The sequence below is a fragment of the Narcine bancroftii genome, chromosome 1 (assembly GCF_036971445.1).
Source record: "Narcine bancroftii isolate sNarBan1 chromosome 1, sNarBan1.hap1, whole genome shotgun sequence".
NCBI lineage: Eukaryota > Metazoa > Chordata > Chondrichthyes > Torpediniformes > Narcinidae > Narcine > Narcine bancroftii.
In genome coordinates, this window is record NC_091469.1 from 415,491,131 (window position 1) to 415,518,191 (window position 27,061).

Consider the following 27,061-nt stretch of genomic DNA (forward strand, 5'->3'; position numbering starts at 1 on the left):
CACTAGAGGGGGGCATGGTGCAAACATGGTTCCTCTGTTTAAAAGGGGCTCCAGGTTTAGGCTCAGCAATTATAGGACAGTAAGTTTGATTTACAATCAGGGGACTTCGAGAAGGCAAAAGTAAGAGGCTTATGGTCGGTGTAGACAGTGTACGATCGTACTTTCAGGAAGTAATGGAAGTGGTGGACAGCCAGGTAGAGGGCAAGTATCTCCCTGTCAAATGAGCTGTACTTTAACTTGGATGGTTGCAGGTGCCAACTGAACTGTTCCAGGACAGCGGCCACGGCCGTATTGGATGCATCGAATGTGAGGGCCATTGGTACATCCATCCGTGGGTAAACAAAGAAACATAGAAGATAGGAGCAGGAGTAGGTCATTCGACCCTTCGACCCTGCTCCGCCATTCAACGAGATCATGGCTGATCTTAAAGTTCAGTACCCCGTCCCCACCTTCTCTCCGTAACCTTTAATACCCTTATACTGAAGAAACAGATCTAATTCCCTCTTAAATATATTTAATGAACCTGCCTCTGCTGCCCTCTGTGGCAATGAATTCCAAAGATTCACCACCCTCTGGGTCAAGAAATTCCTCCTCATCTCGGTCCTAAATGGTTTGCCTATTATCCTCAAACCATGGCCCCGGGTTCTGGATTTTCCCATCATTGGAAACATCCCATCTGCATCCATTCTGTCCAGTCCTGCCAGAATTTTATATGTCTCTATGAGATCCCCTCTCAATCTTCTAAACTCCAGCGAGAACAATCCCAATTTGCGCAATCTTTCCTCATAAGTCATTCCTGCCATTCCAGGTATCAGCCTGGTGAATCGCCTCTGCACTCCCTCCATTGCAAGAACATCCTTCCTTAGATAAGGTGACCAAAACTGCACACAATACTCCAGGTGGGGTCTCACCAAGGCCCTGTACAGCTGCAATAAGGTATCCTTGTTCCTATACTCAAACCCTCTTGATCTGAAGGCCAACATACCATTTGCCTTTTTAACCGCCTGCTGTACCTGCATGCTCGCCTTCAGAGACTGGTGTACAAGTACCCCTAGGTCTCTCTGCACTTCCCCATCTCTTAATCTATTGCCATTCAAATAGTTATCTGCCCTCCGGTTTGTATTACCAAAGTGGATAACCTCACACTTATCCACATTGTAGTGCATTTGCCATGTATCTGCCCAGTCCCTCAATTTATCCAAATCACACTGGAGCTTCCTGACCCCCTCTTCCGTGCACACAACCCCTCCTAGCTTAGTGTCATCTGCAAATTTGGAGATATTACATCCAATCCCCTCATCCAGATCATTAATGTAAATTGTGAACAGCTGGGGTCCCAGTACAGATCCCTGTGGCACCCCACTGGTCACCGCCTGCCACTCAGAAAACAAGCCATTTATCCCAACTCTCTGTCTTCTACCTGCCAGCCAGTTCTCAATCCACATCAATACTTTGCCCCCAATCCCGTTTATGCGGGACCTTATCGAAGGCCTTTTGGAAGTCCAGGTACACCTCATCCACTGGCTCTCCCCCATCTATTTTACCTGTCACCATCTCAAAGAATTCCAATAGATTTGTCAAGCATGATTTACCTTTTGTAAATCCATGTTGACTCTGTCCGATCCCTTCTCTGCTAGTCATATGCTCCGTTATTACATCCTTACTAATGGATTCCATCATTTTGCCTTGATGTAAGACTCACCGGCCTATAATTCCCCGCTTTTTCTCTACCCCCCTTTTTAAATAGTGGGGTAACATTAGCTACCCTCCAATCCATGGTTACTGATCCTGAGTCTATCGAGTTCTGGAAAATAATTCTTAAAGCATCTGCTATCTGAATGGCCACTTCCTTAAGTACCCTAGGATGTAGATTATCAGGCCCTTGGGATTTATCTGCCTTCAATCCCATCAATTTCCCCAAGACCATGTCCTTAGAGATACTGATTTCTTTCAGTTCCTCCCTTGCATTAGTCTCTATGTTTCCCAACATCCTTGGGAGGTTATTTGTATCCTCTCTTGTAAAAACAGAACTAAAATAAGAATTTAATTGGTCTGCCATTTCCTTATTCCCCATTATATATTCCCCTGATTCCGACTGCAAAGGACCTACTCTGGATTTCACCAATCTTTTCCTCTTGACATATTTATAAAAGCTTTTGCAGTCGGTTTTTATATTTGCCGCAAGCTTACTTTCGTAATTTATTTTTGCTCTTGATTTATCCCTTTGTCCTTCTTTGGTGCATCTTGAACTGCTCCCAGTCTTTGGTTGTGGTACTTTTTTTGGCCAATTGATATGCTCTCTCTTTGGACCTAATGCTGTCTCTAATTTCCCTTGTTATCCACGGTTGAGTCACCTTTTTTGGTTTATTTTTATGCCAAACCAGTATAAACAATTTTTGCAATTTCTCCATTAGATCTGTGAATGCTTTCCATTGTCTATCCACAGTCAACTCCCCATAAACACCACCCAATCAATCTTACTCAACTCCCGTCTCATACTATCATAATTCCCTCTATTTAAATTCAGGACCTTAGTCTCGGTTTTAATTTCATCACTCTCCATGTCGAGTGAGAATTCGATCATATTGTGATCGCTCCTACCCAAAGGGCCTCGTACAACAAGATTGTTGATTAGCCCCTTATCATTGCATAATACCCTATCTAAAATGGCCTGCTCCCAAATTGGTTCCTTGACATATTGGTCTAGATAACCGTCCCGTAAACATTCAAGGAATTCCTTCTCCTCAGTATTTTTACTAATTTGGCTAGTCCAATCTATATGCAAATTAAAGGTATACCAGGCTTCTGTGTGGGCTAGGCTTCTTTAGTTTGTTTTAACGCACTGTCCATTCAAGCTCCTTCGATTAGCCCAACATTAACATGAAGAGAAGGCGCTTAATATTATATATAACCATATAACAGTTTATGGAATGGAAACAGGCCATCTCGGCCCTACAAGTCCACGCCAGTTCACTCAAACAACTCAGCTAGCTCTCCCGCCTATTCTCCGCCTATCCAGCCTCCTCTTAAATGAAAGAATTGACTCTGCCTCAACTATTTCCTCCGGAAGATTATTCCATTCAGCCACCATTCTCTGAGTGAAGAAGCATCCTCTAATGTTTATCCTAACATTTTACCCCCTTACCCTCAACTTGTGTCCTCTTGTTTCAACCTCCCCTGTTTTCAGGTGGAAGAGTCTATTTGCATCTACCCTATCTATTCCCTTCATAATTTTAAACACCTCTATCAAATCCCCTCTCAACTGTCTACGTTCCAAGGAATAAAGTCCTAACCTCTTCAATCTTTCTCTGTACTCTAGGTATTTTAAGCAACATCCTCGTAAATCTTCTCTGCATCCTCTCCACCTTATCAATATCCTTCCTATAATTTGGAGACCAGAAATGAACATAATACTCCAAACCTGGCCTCACCAACACCTTAAACAGTCGCAGCATCACTTCCCAGCTCTTATACTCTAAGCTGATTTATGAAGGCTAGCATAAAAATGCCTTCTTAACCACCCTGTCAACATGGGAATCCACCTTCAAGGAATGCTGCACCATAACTCCAAGATCTATTTGTTCTTGTGCATTCTCCAATGTCCTCCCCTTTACTACATATGTCTACTTTGATTATTTTTACAGAAATGAAGCACCTCACACTTCTCTACATTAAATTCCATCTGCCATCTTTCAGCCCAACTCTCCAGACAAATCAAATCCCTCTGTAATCCCTGAAAGCCTTCCTCGCTATCCACCACTCTCCCTATTTTTGTATCGTCTGCATATTTACTTATCCAGTTAACCACCCCATCATCCACATCATTAATATAAATTATGAACAACAGGGGACCTAGCACCGATCCTTGAGGTACTCCGCTCGTCACAGGCTTCCATCCTGACAGAGTTGTCTATCATGCTGTCTTTCCTCCAGCCACCTCTGAACCCATCTTACTATTTCTCTATTAATCCCTAGTGACTGAACCTTCCTTACTAACCTTTCATGTGGAACCTTATCAAAAGCTTTGCTAAAATCCAGATAGACTACATCAACTGTCCTACCTTCATGTACCATTCTTGTCACTTCTTCGAAAAACTCAACAAGGTTCTTCAAAAATGACTTCCCATTCACAGACCCATGCAGGGTGCTCCTGATCAATCCCTGCTTATCTAGGTGTTTATACACACCATCTGTAAGAATACCCTCCATAACTTTCTCTACCACCGAAGTCAAGCTTACAGGCCTATAATTATTTGGCCAACACCTTGTGCCTTTTTTAAACAATGGAACTATATTAGCAACCCTGTGGCACCACACCCTCCTCGTTGAAAAATCACTTACAGTGCCTCCGCTATTTGCTCTCTGACTTCCCTTAACGTCCTGGGGAAAATCCCATCAGGACCAGGAGACTTATCCACTTTTACTGACCCTAGAAGCTCCAAACCCTCTCATTACTAATCCCTATCTTTTCCATATCTTTTCCTTTAAACTAAACAAAATAGTACAGAGCAGTAAGGAGAAGGTTAGAATGCAAACAAAGAAAGTTTGTAGTAAGTATTTGAATATGGATGGGCAGGTGATAGAGAAGGGAAATGCTCTGGAAGAAGATGAAGGGCAATTGGCAGGAAAAGTAAATAATATTATTAAAGATGAGGGAAAACAGGGATTAAAAATTGGGAAATCTCTGAAATTCATATATTTTAATGCCAGGAGTACTGTAAAAAAAGGTGGATGAGCTGAAGGTGTGGATTGATACTTGGAAGTATGATGTGGTAGCGATTAGTGAGACATGGTTGCAGGAGGGATGTGATTGGCAGCTGAATATCCCTGGGTTTCGTTGTTTTAGGTGTGATAGAGTTGGAGGGGCAAGAGGAGGTGGGGTTGCATTGCTTGTCAGGGAAAATATTACAGCGGTGCCTAGGAAGGATATATTAGAGGGCACATCCACGGAGGCTATTTGGGTGGAACTGAGGAGTAGGAAAGGAGAGGTTACACTTGTAGGGGTGTATTATAGACCACCCGGAGGGGACCGAGACCTAGAGGAGCAAATCTGTAGGGAGATAGTAGATATTTGTGATAAGCACAGGGTTGTAATTATGGGAGATTTTAATTTTCCACATATAGATTGGGAAACACATTCTGTGAAAGGACTGGATGGGTTAGAGTTTGTGAAATGTGTACAAGATAGTTTTTTACAACAATATGTAGAGGTGCCAACCAGAGAAGGAGCAGTGTTAGATCTACTGTTGGCAAATGGGATGGATCAAGTGACGGAGGTTAGTGTTGGTGAGCACTTTGGGTCCAGTGATCATAATGCCATCAGCTTCAATGTCATTATGGAAAGAGAGAAGTCAGGGCCAAGGGTTGAGGTTTTTGATTGGGGAAAAGCTAGATTTGAGGAGATGCGAAAGGACTTGCAGGGTGTGCATTGGGACAATTTGTTTTATGGGCAGGATGTAGTAGAGAGATGGAAGTCTTTTAAAGATCAGATTTTGCGAGTGCAAAAGCTTTATGTTCCTGTTAGGTTAAAAGGAGGGGCAAAAGGTTTGAGAGAGCCGTGGTTTTCAAGGAATATTGGAAACTTGGTTCGAAGAAAAAGGGAGGCATACATTAGATATAAGAAGCATGGAGTTAAGGGGATGTTTGAAAGATACATTGAATGTAAGAGGAATCTTAAGAGAGAAATTAGGAAAGCTAAAAGAAGGTACGAGGAAACTATGGCAAGCAGGGTGAAAACTAATCCAAAAGAGTTCTACAAATATGTTAATGGTAAAAGGAAAGCTAGAGACAAAATTGGTCCCTTAGAGAATCAGAGCGGAAAACTGTGTGTGGAGCCTAGAGAAATGGGGGAGATATTGAACAGTTTCTTTTCTTTGGTATTCACTAAGGAGAAGGATATTGGGAGATGTGAGATAAAAAAAGCAAATTGGGTAAATATGGGGAATATAGAGATTACAAAAGATGTAGTTTTAGGGCTTTTGAAGAATATAAAGGTGGATAAGTCTCCGGGACCAGACGGGATCTTCCCCAGGACATTGAGAGAAGTGAAGGAGGAAATAGCAGAGGCTCTGGTGGTAATTTTCCAAATGTCATTAGATATGGGGATAGTGCCGGAGGATTGGCGCATTGCGCATGTGGTTCCGTTATTTAAAAAGGGTTCAAGGAGGAAGCCTGGCAACTATCGGCCTGTAAGTTTGACGTCTGTGGTAGGTAAATTAATGGAGAAAATTCTTAGAGATAGTACTTATAAACATCTGGATAGACAGGGTCTGATCAGGAGCACTCAACATGGATTTGTGGGAGGAAGGTCATGTTTGACCAATCTGATTGAATTTTTTGAAGAGGTGACTAGGAATGTGGATGAGGGTAGCGCAGTGGATGTTGTCTATATGGGGTTCAGTAAGGCCTTCGATAAGGTACCACGTGGAAGATTAGTTAAGAAGGTGCAGTCTTTAGGTATAAATTTTGAGATAGTCAAATGGATTGAACATTGACTGAAAGGGAGAGGCCAGAGAGTGGTAGTGGATAATTGTCTGTCAAGTTGGAGGCCAGTGACCAGTGGTGTGCCTCAAGGATCTGTATTGGGCCCATTGTTGTTCGTTATATACATTAATGATCTAGATGATGGGGTGGTAAATTGGATTAGTAAATATGCAGACGATACTAAGATAGGTGGAATAGTGGATAATGAAGAAGGTTTTCAAGGATTGCAGAGGGATTTGGGCTGCTTAGAAAAGTGGGTTGAAAAATGGCAGATGGAATTTAATGCTGATAAGTGTGAGGTGCTTCATTTTGGTAAGAAGAATCAGAACAGGACATACGTGGTAAATGGGAGAGCATTGATGAATACAGAAGAGCAGAAAGATTTAGGAGTAACGGTACATCGTTCCCTGAAGGTAGAAACTCACGTGAATAGGGTGGTGAAGAAGGCTTTTAGTATGCTGGCCTTTATCAATCATTGCATGGAATATAGGAGTTGGGAGGTGATGTTGAGACTGTATAAGATGTTGGTGCGGCCTAATTTGGAGTACTGTGTGCAGTTCTGGTCGCCTAATTATAGGAAGGATATAAACAGAGTGGAGAGAGTGCAGGGAAGGTTTACCAGAATGTTACCTGGGTTTAAGCATCTAGAGTATAGGGAAAGATTGGACAGATTAGGTCTTTATTCTTTGGAGCGTAGAAGGTTGAGAGGGGATTTGATAGAAGTATTTAAGATTATGAAAGGGATAGACAGAGTGGATGTGGATAGACTATTTCCGTTAAGAGGAGGAAAGATTAAAACAAGAGGACATGAGTTAAGAATTAAGGGGCAGAGGTTTAGAGGTAACATGAGGGGGAACTTCTTTACTCAGAGAGTGGTAGACGTGTGGAATGAGCTTCCGGGAGAAATAGTGGCGGCGGAGTCAATTGTATTATTTAAGAAAAGGTTGGACAGGTATATGGATGAGAAGAAGATGGAGGGTTATGGGCATTGTGCAGGGAGGTGGGACTAGAGAGGGGTGTTTGGTTCGGTGCGGACTAGAAGGGCCTAATGGCCTGTTTCCGTGCTGTAAATTGTTATGTTATGTTATAACTAAGCCATTTGCCTCACTTATCTCACATAGTCCAATGTCCTTTTCCTTCATGAACACAGATGAGAAAAAATAGTTTAATATCTCTCCCATTTGATACGGTTCCTTGCACAGTTCATTTTCCAGCAGTCCTATTCTATCCTTAACCCTCCTTTTAGTATTCACATATCTGTAAAAACCCTTAGGATTTACTTTTACCTTATCAGCTATTGATACCTCATACCTTCTTTTTGCCTTTCTAATTTCCTTCTTCAGGTTTTTTCTGCAATCTATGTAATAATCATACATCTTATCCATTTTTTGCTTCTTAAATTTAGTAAATTCCCCCCTCTTATCCCCAACCAACTTCCTTATTTTTCCAGAAAACCACGGTTCCCTTAGGCTTTTGGCCTTGCCTTTTGATCTGACTGTCACGTAAAGATCCTGTACTCTCAATATCTCTTTTTTGAAGACCCTCCAAATGTCCTCTACATCCTTTCCAGAAAAAACATCAGCCCATACAATTTTCTGCAAATCCATTCTCATTTCTTCAAATCTGGCCTTCCCCCACTCAAAGACCTTCAACCTCGGACCTGACCTTTCCCTTTCCATATTTAAGTTGAAGCTAATGGACCCATGATCACTGGATCTATAGTTCTTACCAACGCACACTTCTGTCACCTGTTCTATTCCGTTCCCTAACAATAGATCTAACACTGCCTCCCCTCTAGTAGGCACTTTAACATACTGCTGTAAAAAGTAATCCTGCCCTCTCACTGATTGTATTTCCCAATTATTGTTAGGAAAATTGAAATCCCCAACTATCACAACCCTATTTCTTCTACACATCTCAGCTATTTCCCTGCACATTTGCTCTTCTAGTTCCCTATCCTCTTTTGGTGGCCTATAATATACCCCTATATTTGTAGCCTCACCTTTAAAATTTTTTAGTTCAACCCACAGAGCCTCGCGCGATGAGTCCTCCAGTCTATCTTGCCTCAACACCGCTGTAATATCTGCCGCAGGGATGAACCTGTGGTAGAAATTCACCATGCCCATGAATTCATTGTTGTCGGTCTGGTGAACTGCCGGATGGCATCGACTTTGTCTGGTAAAGGGGTGGCACCAGGTGGGGTAATTTTGTGGGCCAGAAAGTCTATTTCTGTGAGGCCAAACTGTGTGAGGCAAGTGAACAGCTGGTGGAGGTGCATCATGTGCTCTTCAGGTGAGCTACTGGCTACCAGGATGTCAGTGTCTGTGAGGCACTGAAAGGTCTGCGCCGCATTTTTCAAATCAAATGGCATGCATAGGAACCTGAACAGGCCGAATGGGGTGATGATAGCAGGCTTTTAGATGTCATCTGGGTGCACAGGGATCTGATGGTATCCCTGGATTAGGTTAACTTTGCATCATTGAGATTCACTGCAAAATCCTGGATACAGGGGATTGGGTAGTGGTCCGGTGCCATTGTGTCATTGAGACATTTATAATCGTCGCAGGGCCTCGAGCTGCCATTGGACTTAAGCACCAAGTGAAGGGGTGAGGTCCATGGGCTAACAGAATGACGGACAATGTCCAGCTCCTCCATGTGCCTAATCTCTTCCTTGGCAATGTTGAGTTTGTCTGAGGCCAGGCGGCAGGCACGTGAATGCAATGGTAGACCAGTGGTAGCAATATGTTGTTGGACGCCAGATTGCGCATGCAGAATGGAGTGAAAATCTGCAAGGAGGTGGCGGTACTGGTCATGTTTGGTCTCCAAGGGGTGGACGGTTTGTTGGACTTGCCAAGGGGCACCGTGCGGAAAGTCTCAGCAAGGAGTAGCCGTCTGCTCTGGAGGTCGACAAGTAGTAAGTGCACCTGGAGGAAATCTGTGCCAAGCAGGAGTTTGTCCACTGATGCTAGTATGAAGGACCATTGGAATGTGCTGTTGCTGAAACATACAGGAATCCGCCTTTTTCCAAAAGTTCAGATGGTGGTGTTTAGGTTGTCGTAGGGTCCCGTGTGCACCTTGAGCGCCATAGGGGTATGACGCTAATCTCTGCCTCCTTGTCCACGAGGAACTTGTGGCCTGTGGTGCTGTCTTAGACATGGAGAAGGCTATTTGGTCAGCCAGCCACTGCAGTTACTAATGGCGGCTGGCCACATAATTTCCCAGGAACGAACATGGCTGTCAGCATCTGCGGGCGGATGCCCCCCAACGTTGGTGATAGAAACACCATATGGGATCGGGCCTCTCTGTCTTCTGGTGGGGTGGGGCCTGCTCACGTGGTGGACTAGACTTGGGCATTGTCCTCAGAGGTGGCCACGCGACATGGTTGATGGAATCTATGGCTTTGCATTTCGAATGGTAGAGAACATCTGCACATGCCGCAACCTTGTGTGGGTCACTGAACTCCGCGTTGGTCAAGAGGAGTCTGATGTCCTTGGGCATCTGCTCGAGGAACACCTTCTTGAAAGTGAGACAGGGCTTACGCCCTTCCACCAGTATGAGCATCTCGTCCATGAGGGCAAAGGGAGTCCTATTGCCTAGGTCATCGAAGTGTAGAAGCCTGACAGCTTTCTTGTGTTGTGAGAGGCTGTACGAGCTAATGAGGAGGTCTTTCAGTGCCATGTATTTACCTTCCTCCGGGGTGCTTGAATGAGGTCATCAACCCGTGAGGCAGCTTCCTGATCGAGCGAGCTGACGACGTAGAAGTATCTGGTCGAATTGGAGGTTATCTGTTTGATCTGGAACTGGGCCTGTTCGACCAGAAAGTCGGCAGCTTCAACATAATGGCATCTGCAGCTGCTTGTTTCATTGTGCCAAGTCTTCAGGACGTGGAGACTTTATGGGGTCACCAATGTAGTGTGTTGTGAGCAAGCTCAGTGAAGAGACTGAGACAACAGGCTGTGAGCTCTGGTATCACAAACTGCTTTATTTTGAATTCCGGGTTGCAGCCTTTAAGCCCGATCTAGGTCCCGCCTCTAATGTCCCAGAGCTTGCATCCCAATGACACAAGTGCGTACATTACTTTCTGGTCTGCCACTACAAGCAAGTGCGTCACCACAATATCATGTTTTAAAACCAATTTAAACTATTCTTACCTGTATTTGACAATAATTTAAAATGCATAAATTAAAACACAAACCTGCATCTGCTCGTACGTTATTCCTTCTTCATATTCATAGCTGTAGATTTTCACTAGAGTTGGGTTGAGAGGAATAATAATAATCAAAATGATAGACCAGCAAATGAAATACAGAGTAATATAACTAGTGTACAATTAATTGACTGGCACTTACAGTATAACAAATAGGGCTCTGAGAGCTTCTGGTTTTGCTACAAGGACAAAAACCACGACAAATTATGTGCCTTTTTTGAAATAGTTGATTTTCATTTCAGGCAGATTTCATAATTAATGGCTAATGCTTTCTGCAGCTCTGGGTTTTGGAAGCATAACAATGGTTATGGGTTAAGTACCAAAGCATGGACATGTCTGAATGAGTACAACTCACATGAGGTAAAGTACTCAATGCTTCCAAGACCAAGTATCCCACTTGATTGATTTACCAATGACTGTGACGTTTCTTCAATTACAATAAAGAAACTTGTTTTTTTAAAAAAAAACTAGATTTATTAACTAAGCAAACAGCATGAAGGACAGAACATACACATACATGCCAGACCTCATTTGGAGGTATCCATCTTGAATCTACCACAGATTCTACACTCTCCGTCTTTGACTCCTCCTGGAGGTAGAACTCTACTTTCTTTGAGATATGTAATCAAACATGACACATACAGTATTCTTTCAATTTAAAGTTCAACACAAATATCAGTAGCACAAACTTCTAAGTGGGCAGTTCTTTTTCTTTTATAGATTCAGTCTGTCAGGTACTTTGACAACTCATGTGGGTGTTGTTGTGCAGGCTGAATCCTCTGTATTTATCTGTTCCTGCAGTATCTCTAGCGTTTTCACCAGTTTCCTTTGATGCCTCCTCAGTATTTGACTCTCCTCCGTTCTGACAGTGTAGGATGTTGGAATTACTTCTTCCAGAACAGTAGACTTTTTGTCCCAAGTGTTGTAATCTGTGAATCTCACTGTGTCATGTTGTGTCAGTGCCCTTAAGCTTCTCGCTGACTTGTCATAGTTTACCCTTTGTCTCCCTTGTAGACACTTTTGTTGCCATTCGACATCTTGGTTCTTGTTTGGATCTGCAGAGTAGGGATGTGTGGTGCATAGTCTACATCCCATCAGAAGCTCAGTGGGTGACATGCATGTTCAAGTGGTGAAGCTCTGTAACTCGATAGAGCTAGATATGGATCTGAGTCACTGTCTAGTGCTTTCTTGAGCAACTATTTAATTAAGTGAACTCCTTTCATTGCTTTGCCATTTGACTGTGGGTGCAGAGGACTTGAAGACACATCAGAAATCATAGTCTTCTGCAAAGTTCTGGAATTTTCTACAATTGTAGCATGGTCCATTGTCACTGTAGACAATTTGAGGAATTCTGTGTCTTGCAAAGATCGATTTCATATATTGGATTACACAAGTAGATATGCTAGGAAGCAGCGCAATCTCCGGATATTTCGATAGATAATCACTAACCAGCAAGTAATTCTTTCCATCCATGTGGATCAGATCAGTCCCAACTTTCTGCAATGGTTCTGCTGGTATATCAGTTATTATCATGGGTTCTTTTGTCTGCTTTGTGTGATGTTTCAAACAGATCTCACAGCTTGAAACCATCCTGTCAATGTCAACATTTATCCTGGCCAATAAACAGCAGTTCTGGCCCTCCTCTTGCATTTTTTTCCATTCCAAGGTGCCCCTCATGCAACCTTTACAGCATCTCTTGTCGCAGCGATTGAGGAATGAGAATTCTGCTCTATTTGAGTAGAAGCCCATTGACAACACTCAGCTCAACTCTGATATTGTAGTATAGCTGACATTCATCTCTGGGCCATTCAGATTCTTGATGACCTTTTCTGTTTCAGCTGCAATCTGCTTGGATTTCAGATAAGATATGGGAAGAGATTCAGTGATCAGATTCACTTTGAGATTCACATCTATCTCTCTGGAACTCTCATTGTGTGCTTCACTCGGTGTCGTAGCCCTGGAAACTGCATCAGCTAACACAATAAGTTTCCCTGGTGTATACACCAATTCAAAGTTATAATGCTGTGGACTTCCTCATCCATCTTTTGATTCTCGGCAACATTTTACTGAGGTTTTACTTGATTATTGCTATTAATGGGTTGTGGTCTGTCTCTGCCACGAATGTTGGTAGATCATACACATACTGTGGAATTTCTTGAATCCATAGACCAGACCTGGACACTGTCTCAACCTGTGCATATAGATATTCAGATGATGTCATCGTCCTTGATGTGTATGCTACTGGCCTCCAATCTTCTCCCACAGCCTGAAGTAGTAAGGCACCTATTCCATCTTTTGAAGTTTCCATAGATGTTTTCATCTTTCTGGATGTGGCAAAGAATGTCAAAAATATTATTTCTGTAGTTAGAATGGTCTTCAGTTGTCCCCAATCTTCCTTGTGGTTGTCTGTCCACTTAATTCACATTTGTCCTGTAACAACTTCCTTAGGTACATTGTTTTTGAAGACAGGTTTGGTATAAATTTACCAATGAAATTGAACATTCCTAGTACTCTCAATACGTCTTTTTTGTCAGTGGGTCTGGGCATCTCTAAAATTGCTTTCACCTGGCTCCTGTCTGGCTCAACACTTGCCTTTGACAGTTTATCTCCCAAAAAGGTGATTTCCTTCACATCAAACTGACATTTTTCTCCATTTAACTTTAATCCATACTTCTGGGTGTGTTGTTTTTATGCAGATCCCCATAGAATAACTTCATTCATGTCCCTGCATCTCCATGCGCAAGCAAAAGACGGACCCTCAAAGGTTTCATTTTTCTTTGGTTAACAGTGTTCATCAAACATCTCGATAACCTTGTCAAATTTGCTCTAGTCTTCTGCCTCAGCAAAAATGAATGTGTTGAAAACCTCTAGAGCTTGAGGTCCCACCATGGTAAATAGCAGTGCAAACTTCCGTGTATCCGGTTCACTATTGATTCCAATGGCTTGCAGGTTCAGCATAAAGCTCTGTTTAAACAGCCTCCATTCATGGTCAACATTTCCAGTTCATTTTACAGCATTAGGAGTTATTAAACTCTCCATATTTACACTACTGATATCAACTGTTACTCACTATGCATTTTTTCTTTCACTCCTGTGCACAGCAGAACTTGACTGTTTCTTCTATTACAATAAAGAAACTTGGGTTCTTTTTTAAAACAGCTAGATTTATTAACTAAGCAAACAGCATGAAGGATAGAACATACACATGCCAGACCTCATGTGGAGGCATCCATCTTGAATCTACCCAAGATGCAACAATCCCCAGATACTACACATTCCCCCTGGTGGTAACACTCTATCACTACAATGACCACACTGTTTGTTCTCTCCATCACTGGCATATTGACTGCAGTATGTAACATCTACAAAACACTATAGTTATTCATCCAGTTAATGTTTTGTGGGTTATGAGGGGTGTTGATTAGATAAATGTTACCTGCTCTGTCTCCAGGGAATGCTGCATTCTCCCTGGATGTCTGTCGCATTAAATTACAATCTGTTGTCACGAAGTTCAGTTCAATTAGTTCAGGAGATCCTTGAATAAGCTATCGTTAAAAAAAAAGCACTTTTAGGACATTTTAATAAATCTGCTTATAATATGATTTTGGCAGACAATTTTTTTTCTATAGTATTTCAAAATGGCATGAAGATGTGTTCAAATGGAATAAAAAACAAGGTAACTTGATATTTGCTGTCTATTTTTGGATTATTTTTCTGCAATACTCCAGTATCATTTCTTAAATGCAGTTTAAGAAAAGTCACTGATTTGTCAACAGATTGAGCATTAAACTAGGTCCACGGGACAAGCAACATCCATGGAGCCAAGGGGATGGTTGATATTTCAAGTCAAGTTTGTTGTCATCTGATTGAACAAGTACAACCTGACGAAACAGCATTCTTCAGTCCTCAGTGCAAAACATGCAAACATACAACCAGAGATAATGCAAATAATATATATGCAGGACAAGTATTTTATCTATAAAAATAAATAAATATTGTTTTGTACAAATGAGTCTCAGATGGTTAGTGTGTGCAGTTCCTCTGATTGTTCAGCATTCTCACTACCTGTGGGAAGAAGATAGTCCTCAGCCTGTGGTGCTGGATCTGATACTCCTGTATCTCTTCCCCAACAGGAGCTGAAAGACTCTGTGTGTAGGGTTGAAGGAATCCTCAATGATTTTGCATGCCCTCTTCAGACAATGAGACAATGATCCCAGTACATCATTGTGGGGGGAAGGGTAGGGAGACCCCCCTCTTTTGCAACAGGACAATCTCCACCCGAAACAACAACCATTCACAGATGGTGAGTTACCTACTGAATTCCTCCAACTGTTTGTTTTTAATGTTCCAGATTCCTGGATTTGCAGTCTCATATTTCAAGCAAACAGATTAAATTCTATGCAATGTACAACAGGTTTAATCTCTTGCACATGAGTAATTGTACCCCACATTTTTATGAAATTACCTTCAATATAGTCTCTTGATTTAGAAGATCTGTGGTTCAGAGGGATGTTTGAAATTCCTGAATATTTACTTTCCAAAATTTGCACATTATTTCATCAGTGTTATGACAACAAACCTTTTTAAGTTCCGCTTTCAAGTTGCAAGGATTGCTCTGTGGACCAAATAATGATTTCTTAAACCTCTCAATTACACTTTTTCGAAAGTTGGGATGTAACGTAGGTGGAAGCTGTGGAGAGACGAGAATCTCATTTAAAATTTGAACTTTGCATTAATTAATATTTAAATTGGAGAAGAATCTGTACAGCTTCTTGGCATGGAAGCCTGATAATACTATGCAAGAAATATGTACTAAGGTCTCAGTTTTCTAGACCAGAATAATCCTAAGAAAATGTGCTTTTTTTTTTGCACTGGGAAAAGTCAACTTCCAATTGCAATAATGTTGAACAAAAAACATTGCTGTGCAGTGGATCATAAATTTACATTTTTTCTTCTTTTATGCAGTTTGCATCCTGATAGCAAATATATGTATTTGCAGATTGTTTTTCACTCCATTTTGTTTCTCATCTTCTAAACAGTAAGTTGATTTGTTGCCTTCTATTTCCAAAATTAATTACACTTTCTCATTTTTTCAGTTTTGATGAAAGGTCATTGACCTGAAAGGTTAACTTTGTTTTTCTCTTTCCACAGATGTTACCTGATTATGCTGTCCATATGCATGACTTTCTGTCTTTATTTCAGATATCCAATATGAATAGTTTTCTGCTTTTTATTTGTTTATGGTGTATCTGAAAGTTCACCTATCTAACGGTGTACCATAGAAATTTCTGCCCTGACACACTTGAATATAATGTATATTTCCAATTAACTTGATCATTACAAACTTTCATAAAAGCAAAATCTGAATTAAGTAGAGAAAATAAGTGGGAAAATTATCATACTTCAGAAGGATGCCATGCACAACAAGTGGAAGATGAACAATTAGAATATAATTCCATGAGTTGAATGGAAATTAATAATAATGGCATAATAAAATAACAATAAATCAGACGCATACCTGTGTAATATATATGATTTTATGTAGCTGGATGAGAATCTGTTGGATTGGGTCACTGATTTGACGTACTTTCCGGTGGGACACTGCTATTCCGGCAGATGCTACAGATAAGAATGCATAATCAGCTAACAAGAATTCCAATAGACAGTTTACGATTACATGGTGGAAGATGATCAGAGCAATATTCAAACATGAGAATAGTACAAAAGACTGGAGTGGTTAGAAAGAAACAAATTAACAAACTTGCTGTATTGCTTCAAATTTCAAAGAACCATAGAACACTACTGCATAGAAATAGTCCCAAAATAATCTTCCTTGTCCCATCGACTTGCACAGGATCCATACACCAATCCAAATTTTCCTCATGTTGAAATCATCACTTCATTTGGTAGCTCATTCCACATTCTCACCACTCTCTACATGAGGAAGTTCCTTCTAATATTCTCCTTGAACATTTCACCTTTAACCCATATCTTCTAGCTCTGGTCTCACCTAACCTCAGTGGAAAAAAGCCTGCTTGCATTTACTCTATCTGTACCCCTCATAATTTTGTATACATCAATCAAAATGAGCCTCATTCTCTGATGTTCCAGGGAATAAAATCATAAATTATTTAATCATCCCCTGTAAATTCAGCTCCTCAAGCCCTGGCAACCTCCTTGTAATTCTTCTCTGCACTTGTTCAATGTGCAAGACTAATTTTAAATATTAATATCAGTGTAAAATCTCATTAAAATATTACTCTTTGGTGGATATAGCCATGCTAAGGAGCTGAGTCGATGCCCTTTGAAAGAGGTCTCCACAAAATAGTATTAAAAAGACTGTTAGGAGGCTCAAAACCAGAATTTTAGCATCAAAAATGGATAAAATTAGTGCCAAATGACTAAGGCAACCAAAAGCAAAAACTGAGGAAACAACAGCTCAGCCAGTAATATCGAATGGAAACCTGTAGAGGAGAGACTCAGGAGGGGCCTTGGGACCCACTAACCCAGTTGAGCTGGGGATGGGTGGGGGAGAGGTGGGGTTGGAAATTTTATGTAGTCATTTCATGAGCGTGGAATCAGTGATGAGAGACATATTGACAAAGGTAACGAAAATCAAAGAAGTCATGGAAGACTTTATGGAATGAATGACTTGTTCAGAGACTGAGCTGGATAAAATACCAATTAAAGGCCCTGGAAGAAAAAGCAAAAACACAGGACACAGAAAAAAAAGGATTGATGGACAAGATCGATCATATGGAAAATATTAGCAGACATAATGTAAGAATCATTGGACTGAGAGAAGGAATAGAGGGAAAAAACACGTTGAGTTTCTTTGAAACATGGATCCCACAAATACTGGGACAAGACAAGTTAAATACAAACTGGCAAAGGGCTCACCGGACCCTTGGACCCAGAACTGGCGAACAGCAACCATGATCAGTCCTGAAGTTACCAGGAGAGAGATGAGATCTTGGGAGCAGCATACAAATATTCAAAATATAATAATGACCCATTATTGGTGGCAATGCAAAAGTAATTTTTTTCTAAGCCTTTAGCTCTGCCTCGGTCAAAGAAAGAAAGGAATACTCAATGATTTACCCAGCAACGTTGAGGGTGGATGTCTCAGAAAGTAATCGAAAGATTTTCAAGAATAAATAAGTGGAAGAAAGTTATGAAAGGATTAAAGTTGCCAGCTGAAAGGACTGAAAAGACCACTTCAAAATGGGACTAACTGAAAGATACATCTTTTATTTATATTTAGTGGTACTCATCGTCTTGTTTTCACTGATAAAAGAAAAACCATTGTAGCTTATATGGAGAGCTCTGAAAAGATAGAAATTTGAAGGAAAGTAGCAAGGTGGGAACTCCGATTTGGGGGAGGGAGGAAAGATGGTGCAAGGGGAGGAGTGGTTTTAAAAGATGGCGCTAAAGGGAGGGTTTCTTCTTCTTTGGAAGAATCTGTGGGCTTCCAAGTGCTATTTTCAATGTCACTGTTAGAGCTAGGGATGTGTGTGTGTGTTTCTTAAAGGAAAAATGTTATGACAGTATTTTTAAAAATTGGAAAGATTTTATTGTTATATAATATGTTTGAAAAATAGTATGGATAAAACACTAAAGTTTATTTGTCAATAGTAATAGGATAAATGGGAGAGTGAAGAGGAAAAGGGTCTTGGCATACTTAAAGAAATTAAAAGTGGATATAATCTTTTTGCAGGAAACATCTTACAAAATTGTAACATGATAAATTAAAAAGAGGATGGGTGGGACAAATAATATCGTCTTCCTTTGGTTCAAAGGCAATAGAGGTGTCAATTCTAATTAATAAAAATACACCAGTGTTAATAGAAGATACCTCGATTGATCAAGCCGGAAGATATGTAATGCCACACTGTAAAATTTATGGAGAAGCATGGACATTTATGAATATTTATGCTTCAAATTATGATGGTGAAGCCTGTATGAAGAATATTTTCTTAAAAACAGTAGAGGGAAGACAAAATATATTGGTTGGAGGAGATTTTAATTTTTGCTTGGACCCAATACTAGATAAATCGGCAAGAACACTAACAAGGGCGAAAGCAGCAAAAACCACAATTTTGTATATGAATGATCTAAATCTTATTGATGTATGGGAGCAATTAAATCCCAGAGAGAGACTACCTTTTTACTCAAGGATGCATGACTCACATACAAGGATTGACTTGTTTTTAATATCTGCCCAGTTAAAAAGTAGAGTGATAAAAAAAATACCTAGCAAGCTTCTATCAGACCACTCTCCATTAATATTAACTTTAGCAATGATGGAAAAACAAGGTATACAGATGGCTTCTCAATACCATATTGCTTAAAAGAACAGGCTTCTGTGAACTTATAAAGAGACAGATATAAATATTTTGTGAAACGAATCTGCCGTCTACTAATAAATTTTCTGATATGGGATACGCTCAAAGCATATTTAAATGGACAAATTATATCCTATACAAAGAATCTTAAGAGGGAACACATGGCAGAAGTAAACAGTTTGGAGAAATATAGAAAAAATATCAAAGAACAGGACTACAAGAAGAATACAGATTGCTGGAGAATAAAAAGCTAAGATACAATGCAAAACAAACAAATAGGACAGAAAAAGCTATATTCAAAACTAACAACACTATGAGTTAGATGAAAATTCTCTGGTCTCTGGGCAGATAATCTTGGCAGATTATAACAGAGGAATCATCAAGAATGATAAATGCTATAAAAACAGAGATAGGCACCCTAGAACATAAACAAAAATAAATTAATGACATTTTTAGACAATATTACACAAAATTATACAAATCAGAATTATTAGGAGATGAAAATGAAATGTAATAATTTTTGTTAAATGTCGAACTTGCAAAACTAGAAGAGAGAGAAAGGATAGAATTAGATACTTCCTTCACAAGGGAAGAAAATGGAAAGGCCCTGAACCCCCTACAGGCTAATAAATCACTGAGGGAGGATGGATTTCCACTTGAATTTTATAGACAATTCAAAGAATTATTAATGCCCCTGTTAATGGATGTCCTGGATCAAGACAGACATTCCTGGAATTATTCTCAGTCACAATTATTAGTGTTACCAAAAAATAGGGATGCACTAAAAACTTCATACAGACCAATATCTCTGTTAAATGCTGATTATAAGATACTAGCGAAAGCATTGGTTAATAGGTTAGGACAATACTTGCCAAAACTAATACATACAGATCAAGCAGGATTTGTTAAAGGAAGACATTCCTCAAATAGTCTCGGAAGATTATTTAATATAATACGCATAGCTAAATCTGAATGAAATCCAAGTATTGCAGTCTCCCTAGATGTGGAAAAAGCATTTGACCATTTGGAAAGGCCCTTTTTATTTTAAACACTGGAAAAATTTGGTATAGGCAGCATATTGATAAATTGGATAACAACTTTGTATCATAAACCATAAGCTAGGAGGAGTCACGTGATGGAGTAGTGGCCGGACGGTGAACTCCAGCCCTCTCCAGAAAAGTCGGGAAAAACAAGAGAAAATACAAAGGCACAGAAATACAAGTTAAAGAAAAGTGAGTATAAAGGTGGAAAGAAGATGGAGACAAAAGGAGAAAAATCAAAATAAACGGAAAGAAGAGAGGAAGAGAAGACAACGGAGGAAAAAGGTGAAGGCCTTACCTGTCCGAAGAGGCCCGCTGTGGAGAGAGGACCCCACTACCTCAGGTCGGTAGAAAGAGAACTACAACAATGGCTCACAGAGCCGAGTAAAAATGCGCAACCGCGCATGCGCGAGGAGTCGCGCATGCGCGATGCGCATGAAAAAAAACACACCGACGGGAGGGGGGACCAGCTGGGGAGTCGATCTCCACAGCCGGCAACGACAGCTGCAGAACACCTGCAGCAAGAAGAGACCACAGAAGACAATGGAAACAAGAAAGAAGAGGAGGAAAGGGCAGCAAAGAAACAACAGATGGTCAACCTAGAGGAAGAAGAAGAGGAAGAGTACAGTGAAATAGATAAAGGGAAAGGCAAGGTAAAGGATATACTTGCTCTTGTTAGAGGATACATGGAGTCATTTAAAGAATGGCAAACACAGGAATTCAATGATTTAAGAAGAAGAATAAACAACACAGAAAAGAAAATAAATAAAATGGATATGACCTTAACAGAAATGGGGAAAAAAATGGACAAGATGGAAGAACGGGCAATAGCAGCAGAAATGGAGGTAGAAGACTTAAAAAAGAAATTGGAGGAATCTAATAAAAAAACTAAAGAGACACAAGAATTACTAGCCCAAAAAATAGATATAATGGAAAATTATAACAGAAGAAATAACATAAAGATAGTGGGCCTTAAGGAGGATGTAGAAGGCAAGAATATGAGGGAGTTTATAAAAGAATGGATCCCTAAGGCCCTAGGATGTCCAGAACTACAGCAAGAAATGGAAATAGAAAGGGCACATAGAGCATTGGCCCCTAAACCACAACCACAACAAAAACCAAGATCTATTGTAGTAAAATTCCTAAGATATACTACAAGAGAAAAGGTACTGGAGAAGACAATGGAAAAAGTAAGAGAGGGCAACAAACCACTGGAGTATAAAGGGCAAAAAATCTTCATTTATCCAGATATAAGCTTTGAACTCCTAAAGAAGAGAAAAGAGTTCAATGCAGCAAAAGCGATTTTATGGAAGAAAGGATATAAATTTACACTGAAGCATCCTGCGGTATTGAAAATATTTATTCCAGGACAACAAAACAGACTATTCTCGGATCCAGAAGAAGCACGAAAATTTGCAGAACAATTACAAAAATAGACTGAGGGATGAAGACGGGTAATGAGAGCAAAAATCATCACGATTGATATGTATGTGGGTAAAGACAAAAATAGACTGAGGGATGAAGACGGGTAAGGAGGGTAAAAATGACCACGATTGATATGTATGCGGGTAAAGAGGTATAAGAGTGAATAGAGATAATGGGCATATGTGAAAGTATCTGTAATTAGAGGAAAACATAGAGAGTATAGACAAGAATTAATAAGGGAAGGTAATGGAATAGAGAGAATAAAGAGGGAATTAAAAGAGTGACCTTTGTGACATATAAAAAGCGAAATCTTTTCTGGGGGGGGCTGGGTGGGGGAAAAGAGCGGTCACTGCAAAATCAGTTGACGCTTGCGAGTGGATTCGCAAATCCAAATGGAGAGGGGAGATGTGGTTGTCCGACAAGGGATAAAGGGCAACTCAGGAGGGGAAGGGGAGATTGGGGATAAAGAAGATAGAAATAGGAGAATAAGGAAAATGTTGGATGTTGTAGGAATGTTGTCTGGTAAAGAGTTGAAAATAAGAAAACAGAAATGGAAAAGGAGGAAAGGTAATGATGGAAAAACGGAAAGAGAAGATAAACAAAATATAAAATGGCTACGCTGAACTATATGACTCTAAATATTAATGGAATACATAACCAAATTAAAAGGAAGAAACTACTAAATTTACTGAAAAAGGAAAAAATAGATATAGCATTTGTCCAAGAAACACACTTAACTGAATTGGAGCACAAGAAATTAAAGAGAGATTGGATAGGACATGTAACAGCAGCATCGTATAATTCAAAAGCAAGAGGAGTGGCTATATTAATTAGCAAAAATGTGCCATTTAAAATAGAAGAGGAAATAATAGATCCAGCAGGGAGATATGTAATGATAAAATGTCAGATATATTCAGAGCTTTGGAATCTACTTAATATATATTCACCTAACGAAGAAGATCAAAAGTTTATGCAAGATATCTTTTTGAAGGTAGCTAATACGCAAGGGAACATACTAATAGGAGGGGATTTCAATCTGAATTTGGATCCAAATATGGATAAAACGGGGAAAAAAATTAACAAGGAAGAACAAAGTAACCAAATTTATAATTAAATCAATGCAAGAAATGAAACTTGTGGACATATGGAGGAAACAAAACCCAAAAGAAAAGGAATACTCATACTACTCGACTAGACATAAAACATACTCAAGGATAGACCTATTCCTGTTATCAGCCCACATTCAAGGGAGAGTTAGGAAAACGGAATATAAAGCTAGACTATTATCGGACCACTCACCCCTGTTATTGGCAATAGAGCTAGAGGACATCCCTCCAAGAATGTATAGATGGAGATTAAACCCCATGCTACTTAAAAGACAGGATTTTAGAGAATTTATTGAAAAACAATTAAAAATGTATTTTGAAGTAAATACGGAATCAGTGGAAGATAAGTTTATACTATGGGACGCAATGAAAGCATTCATTAGAGGGCAAATAATAAGTTATGCAACCAAGATGAAGAAGGACTATAATCAGGAAACAGAGCAGTTGGAAAGGGAAATAATAAACATAGAAAAAAAATTAGCAATAAAGGAAGATACAACCAAAAGAAGAGAATTGGCGGATAAAAAAATAAAATATGAAACATTACAAACATATAAGGTGGAGAAGAATATAATGAAGACAAAACAGAAATATTATGAACTAGGGGAAAAAACACACAAAATCCTAGCATGGCAGCTTAAGACAGAGCAAACTAAGAAAATGGTATTGGCAACAAGGAAAAAAGACAAACAAATTACATATAATCCAAAAGAAATTAAGGAAAACTTCAGAGAATTCTATGAACAATTATACCGAACCGAAAACGAAGGGAAAGAAGGGAAAATAGATGAATTTTTGACTAAAATTGAACTACCAAAACTACAAATAGAGGAACAAAATAAATTAACAGAACCATTTGGAACAGTAGAAATACAAGAGATAATAAAAAATTTACCAAATAATAAGACACCAGGAGAGGATGGACTCCCAATAGAATTCTACAAAACATTTAAAGACCTAATAATACCGCCCCTCCTGGATGTAATCAACCAGATTGATGAGACACAAAACTTACCAGATTCATGTAAAACAGCAATAATTACAGTGATACTAAAACAAGGGAAAGATCCACTCTCACCAGCGTCATACAGACCAATATCTCTGCTAAACACAGATTATAAGATAATAGCTAAACTATTAGCGAACAGATTAGCAGAACAGGTACCGAAAATGGTAAATTTAGACCAAACTGGATTTATCAAAAAAAGACGCACAACAGACAATATTTGTAAATTTATTAACTTAATTCATGCAGTAGAAGGAAATAAAGCACCGGCAGTAGCAGTTGCTTTAGACGCAGAGAAGGCCTTCGACAGAGTAGAATGGAATTACTTGTTCAAAGTATTGCAAAAATTCAGTTTACCGGAGAAGTATATTAATTGGATTAAAGCATTATATAAGGGACCGTTAGCGAAAGTGACAGTAAATGGACATGTATCAAAGCAATTTAACTTAAGCAGGTCAACGCGGCAGGGATGTCCACTATCACCATTATTGTTTGCGCTAGCTATAGAACCACTAGCAGAATCGATAAGAAGAGATAATAATATAAAAGGAATAAAAATAAAAGACAGGGAATATAAAATCAGTCTGTTTGCGGATGATGTGATAGTGTACTTAACAGAACCAGAACTATCAATAAAAGAACTATATAAGAAATTGAAGGAATATGGAGAAGTGTCGGGATACAAGATAAACGTAAATAAAAGTGAAGCAATGCCTATGAATAACGCGGATTTCTCAAAATTTAAGGAGGAATCCCCATTCAGATGGCAAACGCAGGCAATAAGATACCTAGGTGTGCAAATAAACAAAAATCTAGGCCAATTATATAAACTCAATTACAATCCACTAATGAAAAAATTACAGGACGATTTAGAGCATTGGAAAGAGCTACCACTAACACTGATAGGAAGGATAAACTGTATTAAAATGAACATTTTTCCAAGGATACTATACTTATTTCAGGCATTGCCAATACAACTGACAGAAAAATTCTTCAAAGAGTTAAAGAAAATAATAAGGAGATTTTTATGGAGAGGGGGGAAACCGAGGATAGCACTAGATAAATTAACAGAATGGTATAAACAAGGAGGCTTACAATTGCCAAACCTCAAAAATTATTATAGAGCCGCACAATTAAGGTACCTATCAGATTTTTATCAAACAAGGGAAAAACCAGACTGGACGAGACTAGAATTAGATAAAATAGGGGAAAAGATACCTGAACACATATTATATAAATGGGACGAAAAATTGGTACAACATAGAACTTCTCCAATATTACACCATCTCCTCAATATATGGAAGAAGATTCATGTAGAAAGAAATAAAATAAATTACCAAATACCAAAACTAATATTGACGCAAAATAAGCTACTCCCTTTTACAATAGACAACCTTGCCTTTAGAAAATGGGAAAAAAAAGGGATTAAAAGAATAGAAAATTGTTTTTCAGGAAGTAGATTCTTATCCTTTGAACAAATGAGAGATAAGTACAATATAACTGGAGATACAGCGCTGGCATATTACCAACTGAGATCCTACTTGAAAGATAAATTAGGAAGCAACTTGAGTTTACCAGAGGGAAGTAACCTTGAATATGTGATTACAGATACAATGTTAATCAAAAGATTTATAAAAAATATGTATATTAAACTGCAAGAAAAGGAAAATGAGGAAACAAATGGTAAAACTAAACAAAAATGGGAACAAGATTTAAATATAAAGATAAAAAAGGAAACATGGGAGAAGTTATGCTCTGGAACGATGAGAAATACAATAAATACGAGGCTGCGTATGATACAATATAATTGGTTACACAGACTATACATTACACCGCAAAAGTTAAATAAATGGGACCCAACAGTATCTGATAGATGTTTTCGATGTAAAAAAGAAAGGGGAACAACAATTCATGCAATCTGGACATGTGAGAGAGTAGAAAAATTTTGGGATGATCTCAATCAGATATTAAATAAAATAACAGAAAACAATATACCAAAGAATCCAGAGATCTTTCTCCTAAGTAACATAAAAAATAAAGAATTTGGAATTGACTTGGAAGATGCACAAAAAAGATTTGTCAAGATAGCCCTAGCCGTAGCAAAAAAATGTATTATGTCAACCTGGAAATTGGAAGATAATTTGAAAATACAACAATGGTATATAGAAATGAATAAATGTATTCCATTAGAAAAAATAACATATAGTTTAAGAAATAATATTGAAATATTCGAACAAGTATGGGAGCCTTACATTAAATACAATAGCGAAAACCTACCGGGAACAAACATTACCTAAGTTGATGGAAGGAGAAGAAAAGAAAAGAATGGACTCAGTAGAATTTCTGGTGTATTTTTGTTGAATGACAACATTGTCTAACTGAATTAATGCAACCTAGATTGTATACCTAAAATGGATGAGAGGGGGGGGGGTGGGGGGGGTGGCTTGGGAGGAGGGAGGGGGGAGGGAGAAAAAGTCACTGTAAATGTGTGGAAAAGAAAAAGTGTATATCATGGCTATTGTGATTTATGGTGTGAAAAATAAAAAATTAAAAAAAATAAAAATAAACCATAAGCTAAAATAATAACAAATAATCAGATGTTGGTGGTGTTCCCCTTGAGTAGATCAAGTAGACAGGGATTCCCCCTGTCCCCAGCGCTTTTTATTATAGTGATTGAACAACTGGCAGAAATAATAAGAAGGGATTTGGATATAAAGTGCTTCAAAGTCGACCAAGAAGAACACAAAATCAGTCTATTTGTCGACAATGTGCTATTGTAACTATCAGACCTGGCTAAATCTTTGGAAAAATTACAAAGAACATGAGAAAAATATGGAAGAATATCAGGCAAGAAAATAAATATGGATAAAAGTGAGATAATGCTAATAACAAATTTTGAATATGAAATATACCAAAAAGGAAGTAAATCTAAATGGCAGATGGATGGAATGAAATATCTTTGGAGAACAACTGACAACAACTTGCAAAATCTGCACAAATTAAATTATGTTCCTCTTCAGAAGATTTAAAAAAAAACCTACAGAAATGGAGGTACTTACCAATTATTTTGGTGGGAAGGGTTAACTGCATCAAAATGAAAGTGATTCAAAATTGCAATACCTTTTTCAATCGCTGCCTATTCCGTTACCTAAAATTTTTTAAAGTTACTGAACAACTATATTGGACAGTTCCTATAGAATAATAAGGTACCAAAAATTGCATTGGAAAAACTGACATGAGACTACAGGCTGGGAAGATTTAGATTCCCAGATTTCAAAAAATATTACCTAGCTGCACAGGCTAGATTTCTCGCAGCCTTCTTCACTGAAGACAACCCCCTGTCTTGGGTTCAAATGGGAATGTACTAATGAAGGAGGGGGAAACAAACAACTTCATCTATAAATGAAGTGTCAAATTACTAAAGAAAAAGATGGATAATCCCATTGTAA

The 27,061-nt window shown here is 39.0% G+C and overlaps 1 protein-coding gene across 5 annotated transcripts in view; it reads right to left on the reverse strand.

Moving 5' to 3' along the window:
* The window catches only part of nek10 (NIMA-related kinase 10), a 231,817-nt gene that overhangs the window by 12,965 nt on the left and 191,791 nt on the right, over window positions 1-27,061 (reverse strand). For 4 of the 5 annotated variants that reach the window (XM_069914024.1, XM_069914019.1, XM_069914023.1 and 1 more), the window contains 4 exons: window positions 16,209-16,309; window positions 15,270-15,380; window positions 14,127-14,235; window positions 10,679-10,731 (listed from right to left, as the gene is read on the reverse strand). In XM_069914024.1, coding sequence (XP_069770125.1) covers window positions 10,679-10,731; window positions 14,127-14,235; window positions 15,270-15,380; window positions 16,209-16,309 — 374 coding nt within the window. Of the gene's footprint in view, window positions 1-10,542; window positions 10,576-10,678; window positions 10,732-14,126; window positions 14,236-15,269; window positions 15,381-16,208; window positions 16,310-27,061 lie in introns of those variants that run through there. The other variant, XM_069914022.1, reaches the window with a different exon arrangement.